Source organism: Chenopodium album, chromosome 17 (genome assembly GCF_948465745.1).
Source record: "Chenopodium album chromosome 17, dcCheAlbu1.1, whole genome shotgun sequence".
NCBI lineage: Eukaryota > Viridiplantae > Streptophyta > Magnoliopsida > Caryophyllales > Amaranthaceae > Chenopodium > Chenopodium album.
In genome coordinates, this window is record NC_137850.1 from 39,312,282 (window position 1) to 39,326,700 (window position 14,419).

The following is a 14,419-nucleotide window of genomic DNA, read 5'->3' on the forward strand; positions in this document are numbered from 1 at the left end:
TGTGGCCCACACCAGCGCGAGGCACAGCTTTTCCAATGGTGTGTAGCGTGTTTCATACTCGAGCATCTTCTTACTTAGGTAATAAATAGCATTTTCTTTGCTTTCTACCTCTTGTGCAAGCATAGCTCCCATTGTTTCCTTTGTGACGGTTAAGTATAGTCTTAAGGGTATTCCAGGGAGTGCTAGAGCTAATACGGGAGGATTCGAGAGATAGGCTTTGATCTTTTCAAAGGCTTTTTGACACTCATCGTCCCATATGATTGGTACATTTTTCTTAAGCTTCTTGAATATTGGTTCGCATATCATGGTCAGCTTGGATATGAACCTACTTATGTATTGCAACCGGCCAATAAATCCCCGAATTTGCTTTACGGTTTTGGGCGGTGGCCTGGACATGATTGCTTTAATTTTGGTGGGATCTATCTCTATTCCTCTAGAGCTTATGACATATCCCAAGAGTTTCCCTGAGGTAACTCCAAAAGCACATTTGGAGGGGTTTAATCTCATGTTGTATTTTCTTAGTCTTTCAAAGAACTTTTTAAAGGCTATTGGGTGTCCTTGGCGGTCTTTTGATTTTACAATCATGTCATCCACATAGACCTCCACTTCTTTATGCATCATATCATGGAGTAGGGCAGTTGCTGCTCGTTGGTAAGTAGCACCCGCGTTTTTTAACCCGAATGGCATTACCGTGTAGCAATAAGTACCCCAAGGTGTTATGAATGTTGTCTTTTCCATATCCTCTTCGGCCATGAGGATTTGATTGTATCCTGCGTACCCGTCCATAAATGAGAGAAGTACATGATTTGTTGTGTTATCTACCAAAATATCGATGTGTGGTAAAGGGAAGTCGTCCTTTGGACTTGCCTTATTTAAATCTCGATAGTCGACACACATTCGAACTCTACCATCTTTTTTCGGAATCGGGACAACATTGGCGACCCATTCGGGGTATTTGGATACCCTGATAAAACCTGCAGTTATTTGTTTTTGTACTTCTTCTTTTATTTTAAGAGCCACGTCGGGTTTCATTCGACGTAACTTTTGTTTTACAGGTTTCATTCCTGGAATTAATGGTATTGTGTGTTGAGCTATTTCTCTATTAATGCCTGGCATATCTTCGTATGACCAAGCGAATACATCGATAAATTCTTTAAGTAGATTAATTAAATCGGTTCTTTCTTCTTTGTTTAGTGTTAGCCCGATTTTAACTTCTCTTTTAATGGTTGGATCTTTTGAGATATCAACCGTTTCTGTATCCTCAATTATCGGTGTCTTATTTTCAAGTGTTTCCATTGCTTTAATTATTTCTTTATCATTTTCATCATTAGTTAAGCAATGCTCGTCATCTTTAGATAAAGAAGAACAAGAAGAATACGAGGAAGAAGACATATTATTAAATTCAGAAATCATTACATCAAATAAAGAAATGTCCGTCGGGACTTGATTGCTAACTATCCTAGGAGTAGAAATAGAAGATAAGGGTGCTACAACTAAAGACTTAGAAGACTCGATAGGGGAAGACTCTAACTCAGACTCTGACTCAGACGATTCTTCGAACATTGGTCCTTGTCCTGTAGTCATTGAAATCTTCTTTCCATTTGTAGTGGTTACCTTCATCGTCTTGCGCCATCCACGCTCTTGATCTTTTATTGGAGTGATAAATTCGGAGGGGTCAAAACTTTCACTTTGGAGAACTGCTTGGATAAGTGAAGAATCATCCTCCGTGTATCTTGATTCATTCTTTTCCCTTCCAAAGAGGAGTCCCATGACATTAAAGTCGAAATAAGGAGGTGCTTTCTCCTTATAAATTGGAGCTGGGATCCCGTCTAGGAAGCAACAATCCAGAAAGATTTCGAACCCAGGTTGTCTTATACCATTTACAACGAAGGGTTCGGGGAATTCATGACAAGGATAGTCCTCTCCTTCTCTTATAAATTGTCCATTTAAAGTGAGAGGATATTGATCCATGGGTATCTCCCTTTTTTGCGTGCGGGCATTTCTTCGTGCTCTTGATTTTTCCTGGGCCCGCTTAAGGTCTTCGCGAGTTGGTTCAAAACCAAGTCCGAAAGTATCCAGTTCAGGGAGGCCAGGTAAGCCCATGTGTTTAGCTATTCCTTTCTTCTTTCCTAGAGTCATTCCAGGAAAATGTCCTTGCTTTCTTAGGATAGCATTCGTTGTCATGTTTGAGTGGAGGTCGTAATGAAGAGGGGTCCTTTCATCTTCCTCTATTAAGGAGACCTCTTCGCTAAAGCCCCACAAATCTTCATCATTTTCATCATGTTCCACATTAATTAGTGGATTTTCTACTGTTTTGATTCTCATAGATGAAGCATCAATGGTAATTGGAATGCCTCCAACTATGGCCTTTACTTGTTGATGAAGAGATGAAGGGACGGCCTTTAAATCATGAAGCCAAGGGCGTCCCAATAGAAAGTTAAAAGATGCTTTGATATCTACTACTTGAAATGTAGTGGCATGCTCAATTGCACCTGCCGTTATATTCATGGTAATTGTCCCTAGTGCTTGACGACGTGAGTTATCATAAGCTCTTATGCCTTGAGTTGATGGGGATAATTCCTCATCTCTTATTCCCAACATCCTTGCGGTTCTGAGTGGGCACACATTAATTGCTGAACCGTTATCCACAAGAGTCATGGGGACATTGATTCTTTTGCATATGACTGTGAGGTTTAGAGCTTTATTGTGTTTGTCACCTTCCGGTGGTAGATCCTTATCCGAAAAAGTGACTAAATTGATTGGACTTGGGAGGTCACTCGTGAGGAAGTTAGCGAGTCCCTCAGGAGTAGTGTCCGAATCTATGCCTACTTTAGCCAGCGCATCCATGACTGCAACTCTATGTTCCCGAGATGTGGCTAAAAGTTTCCATACATTCATTTCCACTTTAGTCTTTTTTAACTGTTTTACAACATCGTTGTCTTCTATAATAGGCACGGGAATTTGCTGAATAGAAGGTATAGGTTGTGTTGAAATGGGAGGCTGTATTCTCCCGGACCTAGTGAGGACATCTATGGGTGAATCTTCCTCGTCCCAAATGTCACTTACTGGGTATATTGTTGATAAAGGAGTTTCTTCAATGTCTTTAAGGTAAACATCTTCATCGTCACTGTCCCATACTCCATTAATCATGGCATCTTGTGGAAGTTGAACTAATTTCTTCTCATCAATCAAACGTTGAACCAAGTCCTTAAACTTGAAGCATTGTTCTATTATATGTCCCCCTGATTGATGATATGAACAATAATATTTGTCTATTCTTTTCAGTGATTCAAATGGTCTTGGTTCGAGAGGTTGAACTTTACCATTCTCGAAGAGCATTTTGAACATGTTTGTGTATGACGTCCCAATTGGAGTATACTTTCTATTATTCTTTTTGGGAGTGTCAATTACTTGGAGAGAAAAAGGTTTCTTTTGTTTAGGTGGGGGTCTATTTTTAAGTAACTCATTTTTCTCTTTTATAGCCTCAAAGGTTTGTGAGATCAACTTTTTCAATTCTGTCAATATTAATGTCAATGCCACTACTTCTTGCTTGGTTGCAGGTTCCTGGCCATGGAATTCGAGAGCATCTTCGAAGATTTCTTCTTCAATGGTCTTGATAGGCTCTATGAGGCTAGATGGATCCTCTTGGTTTTCTTCGTCGGAAATAGCTAAGGAATCCGACAGCGGTGCGGTATTGATACTTGGTTTCTTACTTGCAGGAGGCAATGGGAGCTTGTTACTATCGATCAAGTCTTGAATGGCTTCCTTTAGTCTCCAACAATTTTCTGTAGGATGACCTCTACCTTGGTGATATTTGCAATGTGCATTTGGGTTCCAGCTAGCCGTTCTCCTTTCGACAGGTGGGTCCCCAAATGGTCCAATAGGAGTTATAAGACCTTTTGCATGTAAGCGATCAAATGCGGTGTCATAACTCATGCCAATAGGAGTATAATTCTTTCTAAATGGTTTCTTTTGTCCTTGATTATTATTCATTGCCAAAACTTCATTTAGAGGAAAAGTGCTAACATTATTTGAGTGGGTAGATTTGGATGAAGAAGGATTGTCGTTCTTCTTATTTTTCCAGCCACTACTTGAGTTGTTATTAGCAACTTTTTGTTTAGCAAGGTCATCTTCAATATTAATTCCAATATCATATACAGCTTTGAAAGTGTTTAAGTTGCTTTGGTACTTAAGGTGCTTAGAGTATTTTTATTGGAGGTTCTTAATGAACATCCTAACGGATTCCTTTTCACTAGGCACTTCAACCATTTTTGCAGTAGTTTCCCTCCATTTATTAAAGAAGGAGGTGAAACCTTCATTTTCTTTTTCTTTTAGCATTTCTAATTCTCTATGATCAGTTTCAATTTGTATATTGCATTTATACCTTTCAATGAAAGCGCTCACAATAGATTCCCAACTAGAGGTTTTTTCTTTATCAAGTGAAAAGTACCACTGTTGACATACAGCTTCTAAGGATAATGAAAATACAGAATGAAATGCTTTTCTATCTATCCCCTTAATACTCATTACAGTTTCAAAAGCTCTTAAATGAAAATAAGGATTGTCCATAGCCTTGAACTTAGGGATATCATTGGGATTGAACTTTTGTGGGAGAAGGTCCTTATCCACCGAGACCCCTTGGGAGCTAATCTCTTGAAATCTAAAGTCGCTGGACAATTTGCCCAAGCTTTCCTGGATTAGGTCCATTTGTTTTTGTTTTTCAGGATTACTTATTTGCAACGATAGGTTTTACAGCATTTCAGCCAAGTTGGCTACCTGTCCCTTGACTTCATTAAGTTCTTCTTGACTAGCCATTGCCTTCTTAGCTTTCCTTTTCCTACCGACTGGTTTGTTAAAAAGTAAGACTTGAACAAAAGTGTTGTCCTTGATTAAACGCCCTTCCTTTCTTGACCACGCGCTGTAATTTAAACCATATTTGTTTTAATACTCGACTCTAATTGACTTGACTTTATGTTCAAAAGATTTAAAAGAAAAAGTGAAAAAATGGGGTATATATATTTTAAGGGAATTTAAAAATTGGAGGATTAATATCCGACTTACCCCCCTAAAAAAAATGACGGAAAACACGCATTCAAGACTCTCTAGACATGGTCATAATGTGACAAACATGTTATGTGTGTGCTTTATGTGTATGTGAGTGACATGCTTTGACTACTAGTGTATGACCATGGGACTTTAAGTGCCTAAACTCAATTAAAGACTTAAACATGTTTTGAACCATTAACAAACTGATTAATCCGATTAGTAGACTGTTAATTGGACTCGTCGTGGTGACTCGAGCAAGAAAACTGGACTGTCGCTAAAACAACAGGACTGTCGCTAAAACAACAGGACTGTCGCCACGGTTTAGAGCCTGTCGCCACGCGACAGACGCTAAACTGCAGCGCCACAGTCCAAATTCCTGCGCCATTGCTGGAACATTAATCTGGACTATTTCCAGTAATTTTACTCTAAATGGACATGCCTAAAGTCATATTAAGTCGAATTGATTAATTTATTAGCCTTTAATTAATTCAAAATTAATTAATTAATTAGACAAAGTCCTTTTAGTCATTAGTCAATTTATTTAGTCTTAATCACAAGTCAAACAAACGGTTAGCACATATATAATAAATACAAGCAAGGGTGCACAAGTAGTTCACATAGTCACAAGATGAGTTTGCAACCTAACCATGGCTCTAGTTCTCTAAAGTTCGAGGATATGGGTTAAGTCAAAAAGGTCCATGGTTAAGAATCCATATGCATTGCACACAAGCCTACCGGGAGGGTTGGAGCGAATGGACAGGATTCCGCGAGTGCGTGATGAAATCGAACTCGACTCCATGGTTTGGTGGATTCACAAACATTACACGTACCCAAATCTGAACTTTGCACATGATAGTGGAATATTCCATTGGGCAGGTGAAGCAGGAACCCCCAGAGGGTTATTTCCATATGTAGAACACATATGGGTTCAGAAAAGTGAGAAAATGACTCAATCAATAAGAAAAATCAAGCCAACAATGCTAGAAATGGTCAAAGCAAGAAGGCAGACCCCTGGCTCGGTATTGGAAGAACATGGCGCCAGACTACAGGGACTGTCGCCGCAAAAAAGCTTCTGTCGCCAGGCGACAGAAACTTTTTACGGGCGACAAGCCCTGTTTTCTAGACGCTAGTTCCTACATGCCTTGGCAAGTTTCTGTGTTCTTCGAATTTACCAGATTTCGCATCATCTTTTCGATTCTAGTCATGAAAGATATTTCTCAAATTTCCTACGTGTAAAATTCCTATGGATTGACTCATGGGGTGATCCCATGAGGACCTTTTAATGCATATGACAATAATGTTAATCAAATCACGCACATGAAATACTTAGAATTTTTCGAGTCTCATCCGCTCATTCTAAATAATTGCCAAAATTAAATAAATTTCAGGAATATAAATAGAAATCCTCCCCAGTGGAGTCGCCAAAAACTGTAGGGAATATTTCAAGCATTACGATAACCCCAAACTTGAACCCCACTGTGATCATACACTAAAGTACGGTGGCGTTCCAAAGGGAAAGAAAAAGAGCAAAAAGAGTCGCCAACAAGTTTTAGGAACTTGTAAACCCAAAAGACAATCCAAAAGGACCATCAACTACTCCATAAGGTCTTGAACCAAATAGGGTCCGGGGATGAGGGTACGAATCCAATCTACAAAAGAAAGGACCCGCCCTATAAAATAGGCCTCTACTTTGTTCTGCTCGTATTCATGCGCGCTTTTCGAATAACATACAAACATTATATTAAACCTACCCTGTTTAATCTATGTTGGTTGAAATTAATGCACAAATAATACTATTATCGGCGATCACTTGAATTAAAATCACATTAGCCTAAACCAAATTATTAATTATCTTATTAAGCGTGATTTCAAGTACAAATTCCCTTTAACAATCATAAAAGACGTGATCAAGCAATAACAATAAAATATAAATCAAGCAACATAATAATAAATCAATAAACAATAATGATAATAGCATGATAAGGCATAATAAAGCTTGATAATAATAGCAAGATCCTAGGCATGATACTAACAAGGTTAATAACCAATCCCTAGCATGTCACTAAGCAATAAAGATCAAAGCTTCAAACCTAACATGGTACTAACATGATATTAGAAAGAGTAAAGGCATCCTAAACATGATACTAGAAAGCATAAAAACATCCTAACGTGATACTAGAAAGCATAAAACAATAATAAACATGCTTTCTACATTGAAAGAGAGTAATAAGATTACATACTTTGAAGCCTCGTACCTCTTTCTAATAACAAAATACACAAGTTAGTAACTTCAATGAAAATAATAAAGAATAATTAAAGAATTAAATTATAATCAAATTAAATAAAGTTTAGACTAGTTTTGGACCAAACCCTTAGAAATTATCAACCTTTCACGTCTAGGGCGAAGGCAACTTCGAACTTGGCTAAGAGACTCTAAATCTTGTGAATGCGGAATATTGTGTTTTGTAAAAAAGCTAGTTTAGAAAGAGAGAGAAAGAAAAGAATTCAGTAATTCTTGAGAGAATAAAAAACAAGAAATAAGGAATAATTGAATGTGAATTGATAATTGTGAATGATTTCTGAAAACAGGGATTCGGACGCTATTTATAATGAAAATAATCCGGAAAAACATAGAATTTGATAAGGAATAAAACTCCACGCTGTCGCCAGGAATTAACTCTGTCGCGACGCGACAGGGTCCGTCGCGCGGCGACAGACTTGTCGTTTGGCGACAGCCTGTATTAGCGTGTTTTTCTTCACGCGGAATCCGATCTTTAATCAACTTGATCTACGGAATCCGTACAGAAGATAAAATATATTTTTAAGATAACAAAACGATATTTTATTCCAAATAAAAATCTATTAAAAATAATTAATTATTAAATCTAACAATATTAGAATTAAAAGGAACCTTCTAGAAACTTCTAGAAAACTATAATTAATCCTAATAGTTTTAGGAATAATAATTATCATTAGGCCCTCCTCTAGATCATTGGGCCGCATTTAAAATAATTAACCAGGCCCAATTTAGTATTTTGGCCATAACTTCCTCAATATTCATCGGAATCGATCTTATAATATATCGTTGGAAAGATCTTTTCAAGCCCCATCCAACTACACTATTATTGGACCTTTATCATGGACCAAACGTAAACTGGTTCGGCTATTTTCCAATAAAATCATTTTCAAAAACAGAGAGAAATTTTTTTTATTAAAACTAAACCGCATCACTCGACTTTCAAACCACTTTCACCTAATTCGATAATAACACAACGTGAAAGGCATTCATCACTGGGTTGGTTTTGGGGAGACACAAATGGGTGTCTACAGAAGCCCCCACTTTGACTGAGTTTGGAGAAACTTAAGTTTCAAAAAACGAGAGTCAAAGTATCGATAGGGACGGAGAATGATTCAAAACGTTTTGCGATTCCAAATCATTCTTATAACGCCGATACCTGCAAACTAATCATTAGTTAAAACAGATAAAAGAGGTAAGAAACGCGTATCTTGCACCGTCGAGCACACGTCTCTGGAGTAACCGTTTGCTGTTGCTTCATATGTTGTTTGTGACAACACCCACAGTGCCTCGTGAACGCCATCGTTGAAGATAACCATATGTCGTCGTCTTCAATATTCTTGGTAACAATCCTCCACAGTATTTCGGGAACATCGTCGAAAATAACTGTATGTCGTCATTTCCAGGTGTGGCCGTACGTCGCCACGGCAGTACGTCGCCGCTATAGACAATCTCTTCTTTACCTTGAGGGACCGTCGAAGTTGACCTTGCTTCGCCATCTCCACTATTTGTGACACTACCCCTGAAAATTGAAAACTTAAATAACCCCTTAAAAAATCTTAAGTAACCCCTTACAACTGAACTAAAGTAACCCCAGAAAATTTAAGTAACCCCTTAAAATCGAAAACTTAAGTAACCCCTTAAAATTGAAAACTTAAGTAACCCCTTAAAATTTAAAACTAAAAACTAAGTAACCCCTTAAAAAAAACTTAAGTAACCCCACAAAACTTAAGTAATCCCTAAGTATCCAAAACTTAAGTAACCCTTGAAAATTTGAGTAACCCCTTAAAACTTAAAACTAAAAACTTAAGTAACCCCACTAAACGTAAGTAATTTCTGAAAATTTAAGTAACCCCTTAAAAAACTTAAGTCATCCCACAAAACTTAAGTAACCCCTTAAAACTGAAAACTGAGTAACCCCACGAAACTTAAGTAACCTCTTAAAACTGAAAACAGACGTAACCCTTTAAAACTTAAAACTAAAACTTAAGTAACCCCTTAAAAAAACTTAAGTAACCCCACAAAACTTAAGCAAACCCTGAAAATTTGAGTACCCCCTAAGTACCCAAAACTTAAGTAATAACCCCTTAAAACTGAAAATTTAAAACATATGTAACACCTAAAAACTTGCTTTCTTATGAAAATATGTTGTGTTTTTGTCGCCATCTCGCATTTCATTTGCCCGGGCCCAAGCATACCAGACTCCTCAAGTCTTCTAAGCTCACCAATTTCGGTCGATAACCTATTACAAGTAGCCAACATAACAGCATCAACCGCACATCCCTGAGCCATGTGTAACTCACCCTCGAGCTTCTGTAGCTTTTTCTTCGTATTCCCAAAAGCCTTAGCAGCCCACTTCTTCAAATCTTCGGCACAAAGAGCAATTCGCATATGAAGAGATAAACCCGAGCTATTCTTCCATGCCTCTGACACAACATTTTCAAAATCATCTTTGGCAAGCCACGTACTCTCAAACCGAAATAATTTCCCTTTCCTCGAAATAATTCAAATTATCCAGTAAAATAGGAGAGTGATCCGATTCTTCTCTAACAAGATGTTTCACAAAATAATTCGGGAATAGTTCACACCAACTATCATCCCCTAAGAACCGATCAAGCCTTTCCCTCACCGTTGTTTCCATTGTCTTCCCCCTTTTCCATGTAAAGATACTACCACTATACCCCAAGTCCCTAAAACCACAATCATCAATAGCTCCGCGAAAAGCATCCATTAGGGACTCCCTTCTAGCCACTCCCTCATCCTTCTCTTTCATACTCACAATCTCATTAAAATCCCCAAACATGATGCACGGAAAACCACATTCAACCTTGAGATTTCTCATCATCTCCCAAGTCTTATGCTTATTTTCCGTCTCTGGCCAACCATACACACCAATAGCTTTCCACCATGGCACACCATCCGGCTTACAAACATCTATCGCAAAATGATGAGTGGAATAGGAAATAGTATTAATAACACCCCCCCCACCAAAAACCCATACCACCGGATCTACTAGTACTACTAATTCAAAAACCATTATCAAAACCACACCTCCTTTTAATTTTCTCTAGTCTACTATCATCTATCATAGTCTCCATTAAGAACACCACATCCGGCTTCTCTCTCCAACATAAGTCCCGGAGAGTCCTCTCCGCCCAAGGGTTGCCAATCCCTTGGACGTTGTAGCTCAATATTTTCATTGTTATTCGAGGGAGTGGGCAACACCAATTCCCTCTACTTGGATTTGACTGTCCCCGACAATAGTAATACCCTCGGTTTTCCTCCTCTTCTCCACAACACCCTCCCCCATCACCCCCATACTACTCCTTTTTTTATTATGTAAGCAGCCTCTCCCACACTCCCAGACCCCGCCAACTCAAGACAACCCCCATATTCTTCCTCCATTCTCTTCCACTTTTTATTACTAGTTCTACCACCACTCACCTTAATTTGTTGATCCCCACATACGCCTACATCCCCCATCATAGCCCCCTTCCCTACTACATCCCTATTCCCCACATTATCATTATTTTAAGGAACCTCCATGTCCCCACCATCAATATTGCCAACATTATCATTCCCCCCCCCCCCACATTGAACCCCACTCTACCAGAAACATTCCCTTCCTTCTTTCTACCCTCATCATCATCTAACAAAACTTGATCCCCAACCCCTATAATATTTTCAACAGATTTTTGAACCACCCCTTCAGTAACACTTTTCAGGCGCAACACCTTTCTCATACCCTACTCATCGTACACTAAAACCAGAGTAGCTTCTCTAGCTTTTGGGATTACTTGACCATCTGCCTCTTTCTCACGCATGAAGATCAGTTTTCGAGCTTCCCCCACAAGACCGAGCTTAATTTGTTTTAGAGTAGCACCTTTTGAGCCTCCACCCCTACAAACGGTCTCTAGATTTTCAGACCATAACCTTTCCTTCTCACGCATAGTATAGGATTTTTGTTGTTGCTTCATCGGAGAAGCACGCAACCAAGCTCCATATTGATAAACAATCTCACCGCCCTCTTCCTTATCATCATCTTTTGTAGGACAATCTTTGTCAGTATGATTCAACCTCCCACAAAAAAATCAAAACTCCCCTAGCCTCTCATACTTTATGTCAATCCATTTTCGCTTCGAATCCCTAATCGATATGAATAACCCTCTCCTCGGTGGCTTATGGATATCAATCTTTACCTTTATACGCATGAACTCACCCTACCCCATAGGGTTTGAATCATCAAACTCCAAGAAGCCACCTAGAGATTCACCAATATCATACATCATTGATGAATTCCTCTTATTAAATGGAACATCGAGAAATCGTACCCACATTGGGGAACAATCAAACGTTACCTCCAAAGGCTGATCCCTACCCTTAATTTCCTTCAAACAGAGCAGCCTGCCATCAAAGAACCACAGACTACCATTGATGATTCTTTCTCTGTCTTCCTCTTTAAGAAATTGAAACACAAAAAGATTTATACCAACCGAATTAATTACCAGATTATCGTGTAACCGCCATACCGTAGATAAGGTATGCTTCATAGCTTCAACACTAAAGGTTTTCACCGTCAAAAGTTTGCCTACCAACGCCAAGTTCAAGTGATCATCAGAACCTAACCCGTATCAGTTTCCTCTGTCTCACCAATAATAGCAATTTCATCATCCGCCAACTTGAATTTTTCCCACTCCTTAAATAGATCATCCTTTATCGCGAATTTTCACAGAGAAATCACGCAAAATAGCGCAGAAATCAAGAACAAAATCAAGGAAAAACACAAAAAACCACTAAATTTATTACGGGACTGTAGGCACCTAATTGTGTCTCCCCAAAAACTAAACCTAGTGATGAATACCTTTCGCGTTATTGATTATCGAACGAAGTGAAAGTGTGAAAAGTCTTGTGATGCGGTTGTTTTAATAAAAATAACTCTTCTTTTTGTTTTCAAAAATTTACTCTATTTATGAATATGTCCCGTCTAATTTATTTTGGTCCATGATAAAGGTCCGATAATGGTATAGTTTGATTAGGATCGAAAAGAGCTTTCCAACGATATATTATAAGCCCAATTCCGATGAATAATGAGGAAGTTATGGCCAAAATACTAAATTGGGCTTGAAATGGTTTTATGGCCCAATGATCTAGTGGAGGCCCATTAATTAATATTCCTAAAGTTATTAGGATTGATTTTAATCTTCTAGAATACTCTATAAGGTTGTTTTGAATTCTAATAGGATTAGGATTAACAATTATGTTTTTAGAAAAATAAAGAATTCTATTTGGACTAAAACAAAGTGTTTTAAAGAGATTAAATCTGATTTTCAAAGATAAGTACGAACGTTATTAATCGAATTTAATTAGATTAAGGATTCCATACGAATTTTTAGAAAACGCATGAATCAACGCGAAACGACAAAGCTGGCGCGCCACGACAAGTCTGTCGCACAGTGACTAGGTTGTCGCGTCGCGCTGGATCCTGCCGCTCTATGACAGGGGCAGTTTTACTCTTAATAGGATTCGGTCTTTTTCTGATCGTTTCCGGGCTATTTTCTCTGTAAATAGGGTCGTATTTCCCCATTTTTCACAATCGCCTAATTCTATGCTCTTCTCTCTCTCAAGCTAGAAGCTTATTCTTTCTCCCTCTTTCTAAGTCTCCCCTTTTCAAATAAAAATACCACGTTCACGAGTTCTAGACACACCTAGCCGAGCTCGAAGTTGCCTTCGCCCTAGATGTGAAAGGTTGATAATTTCTAAGGGTTTGGTCCCAAATCCCTATTTCAATTATTTAAATTAATTGTTTGATTTAATATTTTCCTTGAAGTTACTAACGTGTGTGTTTTGTTATTAGAAAGAGATACAAGGCAACAAAGTAAGTAATTTAATTTCTTAATTATTCTTTTGAAATAGAAATCATGCTTAGATTATATTAATTCCTAGTATCATGTTAGGATGCTTTTATTGCTTTCTAGTATTATGCTTAGGTTGCTTCCTACTTTCTTCTATCATGTTAGTATCATGTTAGGGCTAAAGCTTTGATCTTTAATGTTTAGTGACATGCTAGGATTTGTTATTAATCTTGTTAGTATCATGCCTAGGATCTTGCTAATATTATTATGCTTTGATGAGATTGATATTATTATGATGATGATTTGTTGTATCAATATATATTGTTGCTTGATATTATATATTATTATTATTGCTTGATCACGCCCTCTCTTGCAGGTTTAAAGGGAATTTGTACTTGTAATCACGCTTAATAAGATAATTAACAATCTTGTTTAGGCTAATATGATTATAATTCAAGTGATCGCCAATAAAAGTTTTGTTTGTGCATTAATACTCAACCAACATAGATTAAACAGGTTTAGGGTTAAACTAATGATTGTATGTTAGTCAGAAAGCGCACATGAATATGAGAAGAATAAAGTAGAGGCCTATTTTTAGGGCAGGTTCAATCTCTTTTAGGTTGGATTTGTACCTTATTCATCCCCGATATCCAGTCATGGTTCTAGACCACTATAGAGTTAGCGATCTCATGGATCGTGAAGGGGTGTAACCTTCACCCCGTGAATGGTTTACAAGTTCCTAAAACTTGTTGGCGACTCTTTTGCTCTAGCTTCCTTCCGTTTGGAGGCCACCATGCTAAAGTGTATGATCACAGTGGGGATCAAGTGTGGGATGCTTGAAATATTCCCTACCATTGCCACTTTCGCATTAGGTATTTCAATCTTCACTTCATTCATAAATTCAATACGTAATTGTGTTTGTTAGAAAATATTATTTGTATGATGACTACTAATTCATAATTTTTATGCTATTATTGTTGATGGTGCAAATTCATACGGGAGAAGGCGCGTGTCCAGCAGCATATGACGATCCCTAAACCTTAAAAACCCAGAATACACATATTGACACGGCGATTAATTTGAGAAAACAATCACCAAATTTCAACTCGATTTTTTCGATCTAATATCGTTTGACTTTTTTTTATTTTTCTAGAAATTACAACTCTAATAATTCGACCTTATATCGATCGGTTTTTTTTTTCCAGAAACTTCAACTCGATTAATA

General features: G+C 37.9%; 1 protein-coding gene across 1 annotated transcript; it reads right to left on the minus strand.

Moving 5' to 3' along the window:
- Nucleotides 1-9,282: 9,282 nt before the first annotated feature.
- LOC145588946 (uncharacterized) lies at nt 9,283-10,542 on the minus strand. Its single transcript, XM_081645530.1, has 5 exons — nt 10,377-10,542; nt 9,931-10,276; nt 9,541-9,836; nt 9,380-9,435; nt 9,283-9,288 (listed from the first exon to the last, which is right to left on the minus strand). The coding sequence occupies exons 1-5, from the start codon at nt 10,540-10,542 to the stop codon at nt 9,283-9,285; spliced, it is 870 nt and encodes a 289-aa protein (XP_081501656.1).
- Between the last annotated feature and the right edge of the window lie 3,877 nt (nt 10,543-14,419).

Excerpts from the sequence above, each read along its gene's own strand:
- LOC145588946 (XM_081645530.1), bottom strand. The coding sequence starts at position 10,542 with ATGAAAATATTGAGCTACAACGTCCAAGGGATTGGCAACCCTTGGGCG. Across the intron at positions 10,277-10,376 it reads GAGGTGTGGTTTTGATAATG|ATGTTTGTAAGCCGGATGGT; the intron begins GTTTTTGAATTA and ends ATTTTGCGATAG. Across the intron at positions 9,837-9,930 it reads TTCTTAGGGGATGATAGTTG|GAAAGGGAAATTATTTCGGT; the intron begins GTGTGAACTATT and ends AATTATTTCGAG.